Consider the following 18,624-nt stretch of genomic DNA (forward strand, 5'->3'; position numbering starts at 1 on the left):
CCCCTCCCTCCATTGTACTTCTTTACCATCAGTGATTGTCAGTGAAGGTAGACTTTTCCAGAACAGTCCGTGGTGGTTCTTGAAAAGATAAGGAGTATAGTTCTAACACGCAGTTGATTTTAAGTGGACGTTCCTAGTTTACGAAAGCCTGGCCTATAAATAGAAGAGGAAGTCAGGAGACACACAGAAGACAATTGTGTGCATGGTCGGGCCCAGGCTCTCTGTTACTCTCATCAGAGGCCTTAAGTTTCTGCTCCTGCTTCCTCACGCCTAGAGGACAGTAGCCAGGCCAGCTGTGAGTTCGCATCCCAGCCCCTCCCTCTACTGCAGAGACTAGAGAAGGAGTGCCGAGCAACAGCCTAGACGGCTCACTGAGAAGGAATGACAATTGGGGTTGTTTTGTTTGGTTGGCAGAGAAGTGTTGAAAGGCACTATTGCTTCCACCCTGTCATTAGTGGGTGGGTAATAGTGATATAAAATAAGAGATGAATTAGGATAATGAGAGGTAAAGGAGAAAGGAGTAAATTTTCCACAAGTAATATTTTTCTCTTCATGGTTATTTGACTTTAAAGCAGAATGTGAAAGTAGTAATCATGGTTCTACAGTAGACAAAGGACAGAATGTAGGAACCAGACAGGGGTGTGATTGCCTTTATTACATTACCTAGAAACATAGAGGAAAAGGCACAACATTCTGGAAAAGCAAAGCCAAAGAAATCCTGGACGGCATGTAGTGTCACCTTTTTCTTAAAGCCAATGAAAATATATCCTCATAATGTAACACATCTATTGCCTTTGCATTTGAATTTCTTGGGTTGTTCCTGAGATCATATTGTGGGACAGATAGTAAAGTGGCACCAAATCACATGATTCAACGTACAGAAAAGCCTTTACATCGAGTGTGCAGGCATTATGTGCCTTGTCCCAATAGACAGCCTCAATGCCATGGTCAAAGCCAAATGATTTAGACCTACTTAGATTCATTGAGCAGAGCCTTGGTTGTGTAGTGGATCGTGTGTTGGGCTGCTAACCGCAAGGCCAGTGGTTCAAACCCACCTACCCCTGAGTCTGAATTAACTTTATGGCTGTGGGTTTGGTTGGTTGAATATATTCAGCCAAGAGTTCATAACTGTCTACACAATGCATGAGACTTTAGGTACTGAGAATACACTGGTGGATTTAAAAAAAGCCATGTCACTGCCCCCCCTGGGTCGTATACTGTAGCAGAGGAAACCTATCCACCTACATACATAAATAACCACACTCAGATTGTTATAAATGCTGTCATTAAAAGCCAAAGTGCTATGAGCATCGGGGGAAAGAGAAGGGTTTTCTGAAGAATTATGGCGAGGAGCTTTTTTAAGTTTGGGAAGTGACGGCACAAGCATATGTACATCTGAAGGGGGTGTTGGCTCTTATGTGCAGAGATGGAATTGGAGCGAGCTCAGAATGAAGGCTTATGCAAAAGACTCCTTTGCCTTCTCCACTTTCACCATTGGGTAATTCTGTAAGGGTTTTCAGTAAACTGTGGTTTGCTTCATTGCACTAGCATGGTGCCTGTTCATATAAGGAATTCAATTATATTTATCTTGTCATCCATACACACATAATTTTAACGTCTTGGTATTTTCTGCTATTTATTCAGCTCCTACCGAACCTTTATTGTGTAAATTCGCGGATGGAGGACAGAAGAAGAGACAGAATCCGAACAAATACATCCCCAATGGAAGACCTTGGCATAGAGAAGGAGAGGTGAGACTTGTAAGTCCTTTCTTACAACTTCAATGTGCATGTTATGTCGTAACACAAAGGCATGTTGGCTTGACCGCCGCGATCACAAGAGATGCCAAGGTCAAACTTTCTTACAAGTGGTGTCAACTTGAAATGCTTCACGTGCATATGTTGCTTAGGGAGTGATGATTCTTCAGATGGACAAAAGAGTGTTGGTGGTGTTAGCTGCCTTCAAGTTGGTTCCAACTATAGTGACCCTACATACAAGAGAATGAAACGGCCCAGTCTTATTACACCTGTACAATCATTCCTATGTCTGAGCCTATTATTGCAGTCCCCCTGTCAGTCCAGCTCATTAAGAGTCCTCTTTGCCAGTGACCTTCTGGACATCCTCACTCAGTTCTTATATCATGACCCTGCTCGATACTTGCCCTCAGGAAAAGAACATAGAAGATATGGGTGCTATAGCAAAATGTGGTGAAGAAATGAGATGGTGCCTAGCTATCAAATAAAATAGCATGTGGGGTCTTAAAGGCTTGTCTCCAAACAAGCAGCCATCTAAGTGAGATGTCAACTAAGTCTGCATGGACGAAGCACACCATCATCAGTCATTGAAGGATTGTAAATCATATAACCTGCCGTCCAAGGAGGGATTAGTATCAGAGCCTAAGAGGATCTGGTTTGCAGAAGATTATGGATGACAGTGGGAGCCCAAAATATATTTGTGGGAATTCCATTGGAAATAGGCCTTTGGTATTCTCCCTCCATCCTCACTTTCAAGGAACATCCTGACCTTCATTCTTCCATACATAGACGCTTCTAGTCATGCTATAGAATACAAATGAACCAGTGGTGTGAGTGGCGATACTGGGAGGGTAGAGGGAGAATGGGTAGGAAAGAGGGAACCGATTACAAGGAACTATATGTCGCAGGGGGGGATGGACAACAGAAATGTGGGTGAAGGGAGACGTCGGACAGGGAAAGATATGACAAAGTAACAGTTTATAAATTATCAAGGGCTCATGAGGGAGGGGGGAGCGGGGAGAGAGGGGGAAAATGAGGACCTAATGCCCAGGGCTTAAGTGGAGAGGAAATGTTTTGAGAATGATGAGGGCAATGAATGTACAAATGCGCTTTACACAATTGATGTGTGTATGGGTTGTGATAAGAGTTGTATAAGCCCCTAATGAAATTATTTTTACAAAAAAGAAGAATACAAATGAAGCCATTGAAAATACTATTACTTGAGTAGAAAAAACCTTGGTTTTCAGAGTGACATCTTTGCTGTTGAACACTTGTAAAGAGATCATATGCAGATTTGCCCAGATCTTTGGTTTCTTGACTGTTTTTACTGTCATGCATGTTGATTGTGGATCCAAGTAAAATGAAATCCTTGACAGCTTCAGTCTTCTGGCTAAACATGAAGTTTCCTATCGGCCCACTTACGTGGACTTTGGCTTTAGTTATGTGTAATCCATACTGAAAGCTGTTGTTTCTGACCCTCATCAGAGCTTCAAGCTTTCTCTTTCCAGAGCCAGGTTGTGTCATCTGCATATTAATAAGCCTGTTAATAAGACTACCTCCAATCCTGATGCCATTTCTTCTTCATATAGTCCAGCTTCTTGGATTATTTGTTCATTATACAGATTGATTATGATGAAAGGCTACCACCATGGCCCACCTTTCCTGATTTTAAAACACACAGTGTCGCCTTGCAGAGTCACGAATACACAAGGAAACATCTTTCTGGTATTCTCTGCTTTCAGCCCAAATTCATCTGAGACAGAAATTCTATCCTTGCACCCATCTTCTCAACTCAGTTAGAATTTATGGCAATGTCCTGCTGGAACTATTTTTTAATTATCTTCAACAAAATTGTATTTGCATGTGATCTTGATGATAATGTTCAAATAATTCCCACCTTCTATTAGATCATCTTTCTTTGGAACGGGTCCACGTATGGACCTATTTTAGCCAACTGGTGCGGAAGATGATAGAACTAACTATTGACCAGTTAAATACATAAAAATTGTAAAACCATTTTAAATTGCTACAAGAAATACTTCAAAGCAGATTAGCATTTAGGGTTTTGGTTTTCTTTTTCTTTTGGTGTAAGTGTCATGGTCTCTCCAAAGGCTTTGATTTTACTGTGATTCAGAAATTGTCCTAAATAATATTCTAATTTTTAAATGTAAAATGAATAGTGTGTTTGTCATGGGGTAGTTTCCTGAATTCTTTTGAACAGTCTTCTTTGGGGAAATTGTATTTCCCTAATAAAAGTCTTAGCCCACCAGTTCTCTGTATTCTTCTCAAGGACAGACTAGCTCAGGAATTTCTAGAAAGGCCCTCTGCCCAGTGATAATTCTCTATAATCTGTGCTCTTCAATAATAGCCACTGGCCACAGGTAGCTTTCCACTGTAAATAGTGTGCTAGATGGACAGAATTGTTACCTTTAACTTAGTATCTACCTGTAGCTGTTGGCTCACCTATGAGACAGCGACACTCTGGAGCTTAATTCTGAATCGATCATTACATTTGTCTAACAAACTCTTCATAAAATGCCACTATCCCCCATCTCTGTTTTGGGTACCATTTCTAAGAAATGGAATTTTTTAAACTATGCTTTTCTAAATGGATGTGTCTGTTTCTTTCTCTTACCTACAGGCTGGAATGACCCTTACTTATGACCCAACTGCAGCTGCTCTTCAGAACGGGTATGTCTTTACGATCAATTCATAGTGACTGGAGGGAGACTGAAGGTGGAGGATATCAGACATTTGTTCCGTGAATTATTCTATTTAAAGGATTACTTAATAAAGACTTTTGTGTTTGTTCTAGATTTTATCCTTCACCATACAGTATTGCTACAAACCGAATGATCACTCAAACTTCTCTTACACCCTATATTGCATCTCCTGTGTCTGCTTACCAGGTTTGTACCTTTAGGGTTCATCAACAGTATGCCATCTTGCCGACCCTGGGTCACCGCGACACTTTGATGTGTCTTAAAATGTTTGCATTCATAGTGAACTGTCGTGCTGCTAACGACCCCAGGTTAGAATAAGCCGCCACTTTATTTGAAGCAGTGATGGGCGTAAGTGTGCAGGGGAATGTAAGGCAAGGAGACTGAATTAGGATGAACCCAGATACTTCCTCTACAGTAGACCTTGCCTTTGCACCCCGCATGACCCAGAAACTGAAGCTTAAAGAGAATTGGCATTAGGGTTTTTTTATTAAGAAGAGTCATAGATGTATACACCTGCCATTGCTCATTTGTCTGCAGAAACTGACAGTGCAACAAGTGAGCGTATTAATAAGGGGAGATGTAAAATGAGCGGATTCCGGGAACCCAAGAGGAAAGCGAATTTTGGGAATAATGAGGGCAACAAATGTATAGATGTGCTTTACACAATTGATCTGTGTATTGTGATCTGTGTATGAGCCCCAATAAATTGATTAAAAAAAAAAAGAAATATACTCGGGATACTAAACCTTTCTTAAGAGGAAAAAAAAACATAAGGGGAGATGCGTAACTCTGTTAGGTAATGTTAAATGAGCACTGTAGTGAGATTCGAAGCCAAAAAAAGGTGGCTCCCTCTTTAGGTTATTTTGGCAGGAGGCTTTATCTTAAATTATATTCCCAACCTGGAAACAAGATCTCATTAAGCACCTTGTTGTAATACTCATTTGGTTTTATTGCAGGGTTAGCGCGTCTTCTCCGTGAACCCAGGGGTGTGCATGCATTTGTCCTGTCTCCCAGTGCCTCTACTGGGGTATTGCTGTGGCTCAGGCATGAACAGTCTAATGGGTTCCATGACAGTCACTTGGAAGTATAATTTCTTTTGTTGATTGTTGAGATCCTGTGTGACATAAACTAAATTGTTTTGTATATTCTTGTTTGTGAAACAACTGAATTAGATGTTGTAGCCCTGATTTCTGGGGTTAGGCAACTACAGTGTCTAATCTAATAGCTATGTTATTTAACTTCTGAAGGCCTTCACTTCCTCATCTGTAAAATGGGGATAATAATAGCTTTTCTGTCATACACGGGTTGCAACAGTGACATGAGATGATGTGCATAAAGAGCTCAGCAATAAATGTTAGCTATCTGTGATTATTATCATCATTAGCACGTGGGATTAGCTGGCTGAGAAGAGCACGCTTATTATACTTCTGATAGTGAATTGGTCAACTTAAGCAATATCATATAGCTGATTGTTCCTCAAAATATGAAAGTAGCATTAAATAACAAAAAGATACTATTAAAAGAAGCATTACATAACATGATTAAATGCAGTCATTTAGATCGGTGAAATTGTAGCCAGCTGTCAACCCTCTGAGTTTGGGGAACAATCTGGAATTCAAGTTTTAAAATGGAATTCCTGGCCTCCCTCTGCTTTGAGCCCCTTTTCTTTCCCCGGGTTGTCATTAATTTATTTATTTTATTTTTTGGGGGGCCTCTCTTTGGGTGTGGGGCTTATGCCGATGTTTTGATGAGCTTGGCATAATATTAAAGCATTTAATGCCTTGTTAATTCATTTAGTCCTAAAACTTGTCCTTTTTTTTTTTTAGCCGCATAAGCATCAGTGAGCTTTGCCCCTGTTATTTTCCCAAGTAAACCTTTCCTGGGTCTGACGTTGAGAGCTAGTCTTCTTTCTTAATGATCTGAACTTGGAAACCTCTGCCGTATCTGGGCATCCCTAAAATTAAAGGGGGCCGTAAGTTTATTCTTAGGCAAACGAGAGAACATGCATCTATTACTTTGAATCTGTGCTGCTACAGATATACCCACTATTAAAACCACCAACACGCCGCCGCCCCCCTCCCCCCTGCCTCGTTTTCCTTTTTTTCCTGCAAAAGCAGGGTGCATTTGGGGCTCAGAATCATTTCCTAGAATAAAAAAACTAGGAGATCTGTGTTGGTAATAGATTTTTGATATGGTTGGGTGGAAACTCCCTGCCATCTAGTCGATTCTTACTCAAAGCAACGCTACAGGACAGGGTCGACTGGCCCTGTGTTTCCCAAACTCTTAACTCTTTACGGGAGTGGAAAGCCCCACCTTTCTCCCTCAGAGCAGCTGGTGGTTTTGAACTGATCTTGCAGTTAGCCCAACACATAACCACTACACCACTGTTTCACCAGCCTGCTCTCTCCTCCTGGGCATTCTGTGCTTCCTGGAAGAATTTCAGGAATTTCATCTGGTTTGTAGGACAGTGAAATGCTGCCCCCCTACACACTCCGTCCAAGCTTTGATTCTCTACCAGTGAGTTCAGGGGAACCTGCAGGGTCCGTGGATGAGCTTTAAATAGCCTGTGATCCCCTAAACTGTGTGCAAAGTGTTGCTCTCGTGTACACGGTTAGTTAGAGAAAGGATTGTGTCTTTCATCAGGTTTTCAAAGGGGTCCGTGGCCTACAAGAGGTCAAGGGCCCAACACGGTATAGCTTTCACAGAACAAAGATTATTATTCCCATTTTATAATTAGGGGAAAGTGAGGACTAGAAATTGACAGCAGCTGATTTGCTACTTCAGAAAGAAACTTGGATTAGATGTCATAGCTCCCTAACCCCATAACGCTACAAGCGCTGAGCGCCTTCAGACCACGAAGCAGACAGAAAGTGGGGGCATCTGGCCCAGGCCGGGTTCTGTCGGGAGCTGCTCGCGTCCCCGTGCTCCGCCGGGTGACAGCCCTGCACTCATGCTGGAGTGGGCCTCTCCTCCCATATGCTGATGTAATTGGATTTGAGAAATTGGCATCTGCAAGAACCCACCCATCTCCCCAGGGGGAAAGGCTGCAGTCCAGCTAACGGAAATGTTAACAAGGCAGAAGCACTTAACTTTGGTCTGCCTTAGGTGGCAAAGGAAACCAGAGAAAACAAGTATCGGGGCTCTGCGATCAAGGTAAATCGCAATACATTCTTCCCCCATGCCTCTTCCCCATATCCTCTCTGTAGCACCTCTGAATGGCGTAGTGAGGGATAAGACACAGCGGGTCCTGATGTTAACAATTAGCAACTGGAACATATTTTAAAACTGTAATGGACGCTGCCAAGCTCTGGGCATCAGGAAATACACGCATTGGCTTTCTTTTTGAAGTGGCACCCTACCACGCTTGCTTTTCAGCCACAGAACCTGACTCTCATCGTATTTCTCAGTACCGAGGGTCGACTGTGTGGATGCCCTTTCGAAAGCAGATCTCAACATCTGGTACTAAAGCTTAATTTCTAAAATTGGAATTCAGATTTTATTTTTCACACTAACTAGAAAGTGTTAACATCAGACGAGATTTCTGAAACCTAATGTCCTACAGATCAAAGAATGATTGAATTCGGTTATTCTTAACTAAATAAAGAAGCACATTCTTTAAGGGTTAGTTTCTCATAAGATGTGCTGGAATGAATCCTCATTCATCTGGTTTTTCCAAAAGTACCTACTTCAAACCTTGATTGTAACACTTTTCACTATTTATTTGAACAGTTTGTGTATTTAGTTCCCTTGCTTAAACTGTAGACTTCTTCAGGGGTGGGGCCCATGTCTTACTCTCTTTTTTTTTAACCTTGGTGCCTGATACTCAGTAAATACTTCTTGAGTGGGCAAATGGAAATTGGTTCTAAATAATCATTTCATCCCATTCAGAGTGACCAGTTCGCCAAGAACTCTAACAACCTTAATCTTTTTAATCATTGATAGTGTTATTTCCTTATTTTCCTTCTGTCGATTTTTAACATGATTAAAGAGAGTTCTAGAGAAATAGGTCCGCATTCCAATGGAAATCACGGTTTCTTTCAAAATCCTTTTCCAGGTGCAAAGCCCTTCCTGGATGCAGCCTCAACCTTATATCCTGCAGCACCCCGTAAGTGTCTCTTCGTAATGGCCTCGTGGTTTGAAGTAAACCCTGAACACACAGTCTTTGGCTTAAAACCATTCTCCAAAAATAGTAGAGCTCACTGCCATCGAATCGATGCTGACTTTTTAAAGATTTGGGAAAGAATATGAGAATGTGCAAGTTCATTGTAAACCTTCCACCAAACGGTAGTAAGTTAAATTTACAAGCTTTCAGAAGTTAAACTCTATCAGACTGGAGGCAAGGCACCGTTTTCTTAACCATAGCAGTTCATTAAAAGATCATTCATATGAGAGGCTAAATATTTTTTAAGAGCAAAGAGCAAAAAAATGAATCTCGGGGTTTTTTAATTTTGTCATTTCCACCTCCCTTCCACTCACCCCAAGGGCAGGTCTCATTTTTTATACCCTGATTAATGTAGCTATAACATCTTCAAAATCTAGAGAATGTCACCAGTGTTACTTAGACTCTCTATGAAAATTGTAAATGCTAAAGTAGAAATGTTGTTTATATGGAGTGAAAACTGTGATTGCTTTAGTCATGTGAGCATTTACTGGGTTTCCGTGTTACTTTTTCGAGCTGATTGAGCTGGACACCATCTTGTTACATGGTGTACCTACTGTTCTTTGCAGAGATATGTAACTGCAGGTGGTTGGGTTCATTGAAACAGGTTGTAAAAGTTTTACAGTAGGCGTAGAAATGACTTCACGGTGACACGTTTCGATTTCCTCGATGAAAAATAATAGACACCGTTTACATTTGCCCCTACCATTTATGTAGACTTGTATCCACTTAATGAGACAAATACATACATCCAAATTCATTTTCTTCTAAGCCTTCTAATCTCGAAGTTCTTTGTGTGATATATACTTAGCTCCACAAATACGCATCCATTTGACTCAAACGTAAATTGAGTATTAATTACCGTCAATTGGTTTCATTCATGAAAGCATTATGTCAGTAATAACTATAAACATAGTCAAATACTTTTTGGAAAGTAAACATCAAATGTAATGACAAACAGTGCCCCAGATATTGTCATGCTGACTGACCCAGGCAACCCTTAGAATACGTCAACCCCATGAGTAGGCCACTGGAGATCCCCTTGCAGAGGGGTCTTGGGGAGGAGACGAGCCAGTCAGAGTGCGATGTAGCAACGATGAAAAATACAACTTCCTCTAGTTCCTAAATGTTTCCTCCCCGCTCCCACTATCATGACACGAATTCTACCTTGCAAGTCTGGCTAGACCAGAGGATGTACACTGGTACAGATAGGAACTGGAAATACAGGGCAGATGAGCCCTACAGGACCAGTGGTGTGAGTGGCGATACTGGGAAGGTAGAGGGAGAGTGGGTAGGAAAGAGGGAACCAATTACAAGGAATTATAGGTGACCTCCTCCCTGGGGGACGGACAACCGAAAAGTGGGTGAAGGGAGACGTCAGACAGGGCAAGATATGACAAAATAACAATTTATAAATTATCAAGGGCTCATGAGGGAGGGGGGAGCGGGGAGAGAGGGGGAAAATGAGGACCTAATGCCCGGGGCTTAAGTGGAGAGGAAATGTTTTGAGAATGATGAGGGCAATGAATGTACAAATGCGCTTTACACAACTGATGTATGTATGGATTGTGATAAGAGTTGTATGAACCCCTAATAAAATGATTTTTTTTAAAAAAGAATAATTCAACCCTTATAATACCCCAAATGTTATAAAAAATTAAATATAATAAGTTTCATATAAATATATGGTACCAGAGTTTCATTTATAAGGCAATAGTGTATCATTATGTTGTTTTAAAATACGTTGTTTTTTAAAAGGAACTGTGCCGTTTCAGTCACATGTCAATCTCGTGTCCCTAGAGATACAGGCATAAGAAATCGCCGTAAGCTAGCGTTAAAAATAAGGGTAGGCAGCAGGCATGAACAAAGCTAGAATGCCCAACCCTGTGACCTTTCATAGAAGGGCCACACATGTCAGCCTAGGCTTTCTAGTAACCAGAGCAAAGGGGAAGGTGGATAAGATAAAAACAAATCAAGCGTTTTAGGAAGAACACATGATTCCTGACGTCTCTCAGGAAATAACACACAGTCAGTTGATAGCACGATAGAAGAGAGATCTGGTGATTTACGCCTGGCATGTGTGTGTATGCCTACAGACCATGCATATACACAGTTAAAATCTACAAGCCCAAGAATCCTCACACACATAACAGGTGTGGCCATGGAGAGCCCTGGTATTTTGTGCTGCTCTCAGATTGGAATGCCAGAAATCAACCAATTTTTAATTGAGGGTTTTCCTAATCCTCTTACAGTTGATAAGAATGGGAGAGGACAGGGGGAGAGCAGGAAACACCTTCAGTATATTCTGGGTTTCTGAACTATTTTTATGTTACCACATACATTTTGATCACTTTTAATTGTTTTTATTTTGAACTATATTAACAATTATCTCTGACACAATTTTAAAAAACTTTCAGAGACAGATACACAAAGCTCAGTTTAACATCTCTAAGGAGCTAGTAAGTGTGTGCAGAAGGTTTCTGAGAATTCATTTCCATTCCTCGTGGAGTTTAAATTGCTTAAAACCAAAATTAAAGAACTTGCATGCGGGTGCCTGTCAGGGCTGCTGCCTCAGCTCCAAATCCTCTGTGCTGTCTCACCACTCTCCCTCAACCTGCTCTTGTTGGCATTATTGCCCTTTTATATTTGACCTCATTCAGGACCCAACAAAGGAGCTCTGGTGGCCGTGGTGGTTATGCATTGGGCTGCTGACCACAGGGTTGGCAGTTCGAGACCACCAGCTAGCCGTTCGTTGAGAGAAAGGCAGGGCTTTCTACTCCACCAAGAGTTGCAGTCTTGGAGACCCGCATGGGCAGTTCTGCCCTGTCCTCTAGAGTCTATATATGCAGGAATGGACTCGGTGGCAGTGAGATGGTGAGGACCCAACAGTTCTTGATAAAGCAGTCATGGTCTCCCCTGGTTCCAAAGAGACACCTGGCCAGTAGCTACAGGTCTGAGCTACCAAAGTCACTGCCAAACTCACGGTCCATGCTGACTCATAGGAGACCCTGGAGGCCAGGGCAGAACTGCCCCTGTGAGTTGCTAAGAGTATGGCTCTTTACAGACGGAGAAGCCCCATCTTTGTCCCTCGGAGAGGCTGGTGGTGTCGAACTACTGACCTTTCAGATTGCAGCCCAGCACGTAATCGCTAAGCCACCAGGGTTCCAAAAAAAAAAAAGAACTTGCATGCTTACCTCTGTCCTCAGCTTTATAAATAGCATCCTCACGATTATAAGTTTCAGTGTCCTCACTAAATAGCAGTGTGATGGAGGGATAAGATATGACGTCACCAAAAATAGGTGTTAACATTTGTCGCTGTGTCAGGATAGTTGCCTTCTCAGGTGATTAAGTGATTGAAAAGGCAAGAGAAATGGTAGAATCCATACAAATAATATATAGGAAAATTAGATGTGACTCAAAATCCAGAAAAGGAGGACTAATAAATTTTTAATATATATAGTTTATATACCTATGTAACCATTAAACCGTGTAATCAATGTAACCCTTAAAAATGATCATTGTGCTGTGCAATCCAAGGATTGTAGATAGTAAAGTCTAAGACTAGAGGATGGAATTGAGGCCATAGGTGACAGGGTCCCCAGGTGGAGTAACTTTCTCTCGGCTGAATCCCTTCTGACCATGGAACGGGGAAGTGAATAGCCTTGCTATCAAATAGTGCATTGGAAAGCAGATTAATATAGAAATAGGTTAAAATTTTAACACCTTACCATTTGTTCTCCATTTTAAATTTATTCTAGTTTTTAATATTTCCTACTTAATTTTTTATTGAGGGTTTTCTGTTTTATATTGTTGGTGATGGGGTTTTTTTTGTCCTTTATGTTTTTCTGTATATGAAATCCAGGACCCATAGATCAATAAAGACAGCAACTGAATTAATCGTTTTTTAGTGGGATAGCAAGAGAGGTTGAGCGGAATTGGGAGTTAATAGGAACAGGTATGAGAAAGAAGAAAATGTTCTAAAACTGACTGAGGTGATGATGGCACAACTCTCCTGTGATCGAACCTTTAAATGTCAATAAACCTTTTTTCACAACGCAAGAGAGTTTAAGAAAAAACAATTATGGAGCTATAGCATAACCTAGGTGAATGTTTCCAGTAGAATTTAAGTTAAAAAGGAACTGTGTGAAAACAGATGAAAGGAGCATATCCAGGCAAGGGGATGCTGGCATTGTTAACAGTGTTCTTATTACAGAGGCTGGCTTATAGGGGAGGTTTAGTCCCATCTTCTGTTTTCTTAAATACATTTCATCGGCACTGTTACTAACTGAAATTTTGTCACATGAAATAAAAGAATCTAAAATTGCACTATGTAACGTACCTAAATCTGATTTACCGTATGTACTCGGGTATAAGTCGAGTTTTTCAGCACATTTTTAATGCAGTTTTTGTGGTAAAATTAGGTGCCCCGGCTGATCAGCTCATACTCAAGTATCTACGCTACTTCCCAGCGCCAAAATGCAGCTTAAAACCAAAAACCAAAAATCCGAAACTTGCTGCTGCCAAGTTGATGCTGACTCACAGTGCCCCTATAGGACAGGCTAGAACTGCCACGTGGGTTTCTGAAATTAACTCTGTAAGGGAGTGGGAGGCTTATCCTACTCCTGCAGAGTGGCTGTTGATTTCAAACTGCTGACAGGGTGGCTCACACCCAACGTGCATCCCACAGCGCCCCCAGCTACATGCAGCTTCAAGCTCTGAGAAACACTGAGCGTGGAGAGAGTTGCCCTTGATGGAGCCCGGCGGCCTCATCTTGAAGCAAATGACTTAGCGGTAGAGAACATTGCTATCCAAGACACCGTGTGCACAATATTAAATATAGCACATTGTTTTGTGATTGCGTTTTTAATTCCATTAAGAAATCACTGTGTAAACCCAAATATAAGAGAGAGCTTCCGAAAGTAGATGAGAAAATTTCATTTTCCTTTCCCTACCCCACCCCTATGGACTTTTTGAAGCCCTTTGGCTTTTTTGAAGTACTACAGACTGTATTTGGGTTAACCCAAAATCCTATAGCTGGATATCTGATTATAGCTCCTCCTGCTGGACTAGCTTGTGCTGCTCTTAAGTAAAGTGATGTAAAGTAAGTGCTATTAGTAAGTGAAGGGAGTGGTGTTTATTGGAAGGATTTCTGTGAATTTGGTGCCAGGGTAGACTTTCCCCTAATGCTCTTAGAAAAGCACCCCAGAACAAGAGTTTTAGGAAATGGTTTACGATTCCACTTGGGAATGTGGGGGGCGGTTATTTTTGTTTCACATTCCTGAACAAGCTAAGGCATTTCCTTTGCAAAAGGTAATGACAAACGCATGGCTCTCTGCCTCCCTTGTTCTTAACATTGCTCTCGTCTCCGACTTCTCCAGAGTGCCGTGTTGACTCCCTCGATGGAGCACACCCTGTCACTGCAGCCTGCATCTGTGATCAGCCCGTTGGCCCAGCAGATGAGTCACCTGTCACTAGGCGGCACCGGAACAGTAGGTGGCAAATTAATATCGTGTGTCTAGGCCAGCAGAGTAAATTCATGCAGCCCGAATCTCTTCTATCAAGTTAAGGACACCAGGATCACAGAGGTTGTGACTGCTCACCCCCTCTCACTCCCACAAAGGAATTACTCAGCTGTGTCCTGATGAATGGATAGACTGCAAAAGTCTGTCCTTTAGGGATCACTCGTTACCAAAAAATTGCATTCACATTATATCCTTAGAATCAGACCATTCAGGACCCTGTTGTACAACTGGTCTCACCAGCCAAAAGGGGCACCAGTACGTGGTGGTAAGACAGAGGCATGTTCCGTATTGGCTCATTTCATCACTTACGGAATTTGGGGGCACCAAATCTTAGTAATGGTTGATTTCCTCAAAGCCCAGTGACCTTGGTTGTCGAGTATTGAAGTTGAGCTGCTACCAAGACCGTCTCCTCAGTTAGTCTGCCATTCAGTCCGTAGCTGGGGTGGTTTCCAAGAACACAAGGGAATGAGTGTCCCCCTCTTCTACTGCAAGCCAGCAGCAGCTTCGTGGGAAGGCTGAGCCAGCTTCACACATGTCCGCTGTGCAAGCGACTTAGAAAAAATTTGATTTTGGGACAGGATTGCTGTCAGCATTAGGAAAGTGAGGCTCCATTTCCTCTCCTGCATGACCTGTTAAAGATCTAATTAAGTCACGTGCCCCTTGGGTCTCCAGCTATAGAAGCAATACTGGTTCAAGAGAACGTTGGAAACTAATGAGGTCCTTTGAGGAAAGACCTTTAAGATAACACGTTACTGAGAGGCATCTGGAGGAAGAGAAACCATAATGCTCTTCCTTCATCCACGTGACTTACTTGTGTAGGAAATCTGAAGGAAGGTGGGATTTTGAGTTTGACAAACTCAAAGAATTAAAAGCATTTGCTTTGCCTCCATGGGGCATTTACTGATTCCTATTTGCTCATGCAAGCTCCCAGGCAGCCTTATTTACATTTTTTTCTTTAAGGTTTCCAAATAATTTGTATCCCACTTCAAATTCCCCTGATGCTCAAGAGTTGTGCACGGCTGGTCATCACCCATCCCACCTTCTCTTCTTTGCAGTACATGCCTGCGACGTCAGCTCTGCCGGGGGGCTACCTGCCGCAGTACGCACACATGCAGACAGCGGCCCTTCCTGTGGAGGTGGGTGCAGCCTGGCCATTCGGGCAGCAAGTGGTTTTGAAAATGGGTGCATGCCACTCGAAAGAAAAATCTTCCAAAAGTGAAATATTTGGCTATACAATGGAGTTTAGAGGAGATAGAGACCTAGTTATTTAACTGTGGAATAAAAGTCTCTGTGTCCATAAAAGTGGTTTGACGTCTGTGATGTGCCCCACCCCCAAAATTGTATCTCCAACTCAGAGCACATTTTATTCCTCTGTAACACGCTATTTTGTCTCCTACGAAATGATTCTCAAGAAAACTAAGACTACGTTTGAGATCCTAATACTACTAAAGATTGCATCAATAACATTTTTAAATATGACTGCACAGAAAGCATAGAATTTCTCCTGCAATATATATTCAAATATTTCTGAGGAAGCTTCTCAGTTGGCTGGGTCCCAAGCACTAGGCAGAGGTTTCCTATCTGGGAAGGCCTTGGTACTGTAGCTTGTTAGTTTATTTTGCCTCCGATTGATTTAACTATGAGCAATTACTGACATCCACAAATACCAAATCCATAATCCCTTATCTGTAATTCTGAAAAACTGTACTAAAAAGGAAAGAAAAATGCTCTGTGTATAACTATTAGCTAAAAAAATTGTGACCTGGGGCAAAACCTAGTCCAAACTAAGTCAAGACAAAATCTGTATCCTACTTCGTGGTAATTCATGACTTGCCATATAGAACTGTTAGTGTATTTGATTAGGAAGTGCTGCGTCAGCCCCTCAGTGGTGTGGGGTGGCAACAAACAAGGATACCGTATTTCTGATTCCACCAGGTAAGAATACTGAATTTCACTTCACATCTAACACCAAGAGTTTAGGATAAAAGATTTGTTTGATAATTATAGCCAGGTATAAACCATTAGGATGGATGGCTCTCTGGGTCTCTCCAGGCATCACAACTACTAAGCAAAATAATTAACCTTGAAAGTGCTACATGACATTAAGACATTTGTTTCGAGACTACTTGTTTCTAAGCTGTGTACCGGGGGAGTGCTCGGCGCAGCCCACGGGGAGTGTGGCTAGCGTCCCTAACATGTCTCATTTCCGGTTTTGTGTAGGAGGCAAGTGGTCAGCAGCAGGTGGCTGTAGAGACGTCTAATGACCATTCTCCATATTCCTTTCAACCCAATAAGTAACTGTGAGGTATGTGGGAGAGGCCTCCGTAACAGTGGGGCTCCAATCAAGAAAATTGCTGTGATTCTTTTCTGAAAATAGTAATCTAAATTGGATTAGTCATGCTACTTTAATCATCTCCTTCTACTGAAATCAGGTGAGCTTTACCCTCACCTCGAAATCTGTAATGCACAAAGAACAACAGGTACCAAACTGGTCCAGTCAGACAAGACATGCCCCCTCAGTATGCTCTTGTGCTCTCAGAGGCTAAAGGCAATTCAGGAACTGTCCAGCTAGCATCCTACGATGAGCACTATCTTGAGTCTATGTTGATTCATGTCAAAGCCCCTTATATTGGCAGATCATGCTTCCAACTTTTAGTTGAACGAAAACATTTTACTTTCCACTGCAGCCAAATAGCTGTCGGGCTTATACCACCTTGGCTCCTCAGCTACCATTGTGGCAATGTGTACTGTTGATCTCAAAAAGTTGCTGTTAACTTCTAGAGCTCCACATGAACTTGGCTGAGGTTCCCTTAGAGAAGAAAGTCTAAGGGAACTTCAGAACGCTTGTGGGAAATTGCCACGGTCTTTGCATGCCATTTGTCCTTGAGCTTTTTGTAGCCCGCTTGCATTTCAAGAGTCCTAGTTTTGAAAGCAACGCTTGGCTCCAGAAGATGTAGTTATTGATCTAAGAGCACTGACCCTACCCCACCCCCCACCCCCAATCCCTCTTCAACGATCAGCGCGGCCCTCTTTCATGGACGTGTCCTGAACTCGGGGTTGAAGAGCTGTGTGCTTTGTTACATCCAGTCTTTTGTCTTTCTCTTCCAGATGTGCAGAAGGGCGATCTTACATAAAGAAGGGTGTGAAGGTTGAACAATCATGGATTTTTCTGATCAATTGTGCTTTAGGAAATGATTGACAGTTTTGCACAGGTTCTTGAAAACGTTATTTATAATGAAATCAACTAAAACTATTTTTGCTATAAGTTCTATAAGGTGCATAAAACCCTTAAATTCATCTAGTAGCTGTTCCCCTGAACAGGTTTATTTTAGTAAAAAACAAAAAAAAACAAAAACAAAAAACCACACAAAAAAACCACAAAAACAAAAAAGATTTTTATCAAATGTTATGATGCAAAAACAAAAGAAAAAAGAAAGAAAGGAGGAAGAAAAAAAAAGAACTTCAATTTTCTGGGTATGCACAAAGACCATGAAGACTTGTCCACGTGCATGACCGGATTGTTGTGGTTACGTTCATGTTCTGTTTGGGTTTGGGTTTTCCTCGCTGTGCAAAATGGGCTTTCTGGAGTTGAAGTCGTTCGACTGCACCAGTGGCGTTCCGTGCTTGCAGTGCGAGTGTTGCTGTAGTTCACTGTTGCCCTCAGTGTCTTTCCTTAGCTCTTCGTTCGGTTGTGTTTCCTTTCAACGTAGTGTGAAGTGTCTTACCCTTTTCTATGAATTCCAATTTGCCTTAAAATCTTTTGATGCTGTAGCTGTTTCAGTAAAGTTAGTTCAAACTAATGATGTAGAACGCTTTGACCAAATGAGCTGGTCTATTATGCCTTGTAGAACAGCAGCATAGGGCTTTTAACAGGTAGTCAATAAAAGTTGCTGAAATTTTGGCTTTTTTAAAATATGTAGTAGGTGTTTTTAATGATTTTTCACATAATGTGTAAGGTAGTGAGATGCAAGAAGGGAAAGCTGTTTTGTGTGAAACACATTTTCTGACGGGGGAACTTTTAATAGGGTAAATCGTTTGTAAGGCCGTACGCCGACAGTCTCCTCTCATAGTTGGACTGATTTAGGATTATCTGCTGTATGATGCAATGTAAAGTCTTTTTTGCTTTTTTCAGGAAAAAAACAAAAAAACAAACCTAGCTTGATGTTCTAGATTTAGTGTAGGTAGCATTGGGGCTAGGGGCGGGGGCGGGGGAGGGGAGTCACCGAATGTTTTGTCCTTCTTTATACTAATGATAGTGCTTTCGAACGAAAAGGATGCCTGCGATCTGGCTAACGGAGAAAACACGTTGCTAATCGCACCCGAATGGCAGACGCTCAAAGTAGGGTTGATCGTCAAAACATAAAGCTGAGATGTGAATAGAAGCAAAGTGATTGGCTACTAGCTCTCTCGCTCGCGCTCTCTCTATTAGGTAAATTAAGAATAAAAATAAAAATGACTTGGCACTT

At 41.8% G+C, this 18,624-nt stretch overlaps 1 protein-coding gene across 2 annotated transcripts in view; it reads left to right on the top strand.

Moving 5' to 3' along the window:
• RBMS1 (RNA binding motif single stranded interacting protein 1) overlaps positions 1–18,346 on the top strand; it is a 190,544-nt gene extending 172,198 nt beyond the window's left edge. Inside the window, exons 7-15 of one of the 2 annotated variants that reach the window (XM_004703791.2) lie at positions 1,645–1,760; positions 4,396–4,445; positions 4,570–4,663; positions 7,583–7,630; positions 8,532–8,582; positions 14,015–14,125; positions 15,214–15,294; positions 16,379–16,463; positions 17,267–18,346. In XM_004703791.2, coding sequence (XP_004703848.1) covers positions 1,645–1,760; positions 4,396–4,445; positions 4,570–4,663; positions 7,583–7,630; positions 8,532–8,582; positions 14,015–14,125; positions 15,214–15,294; positions 16,379–16,456 — 629 coding nt within the window. In that variant the 3' untranslated portion in view covers positions 16,457–16,463; positions 17,267–18,346. The remainder of the gene's footprint in view (positions 1–1,644; positions 1,761–4,395; positions 4,446–4,569; positions 4,664–7,582; positions 7,631–8,531; positions 8,583–14,014; positions 14,126–15,213; positions 15,295–16,378; positions 16,464–17,266) is intronic. The other variant, XM_004703792.2, reaches the window with a different exon arrangement.
• The last annotated feature ends 278 nt before the right edge of the window (positions 18,347–18,624 follow it).

The sequence above is a fragment of the Echinops telfairi genome, unplaced genomic scaffold, assembly GCF_000313985.2.
Source record: "Echinops telfairi isolate 266 unplaced genomic scaffold, ASM31398v2 ScPeMD7_4;HRSCAF=17, whole genome shotgun sequence".
Classification (NCBI taxonomy): Eukaryota; Metazoa; Chordata; class Mammalia; order Afrosoricida; family Tenrecidae; genus Echinops; species Echinops telfairi.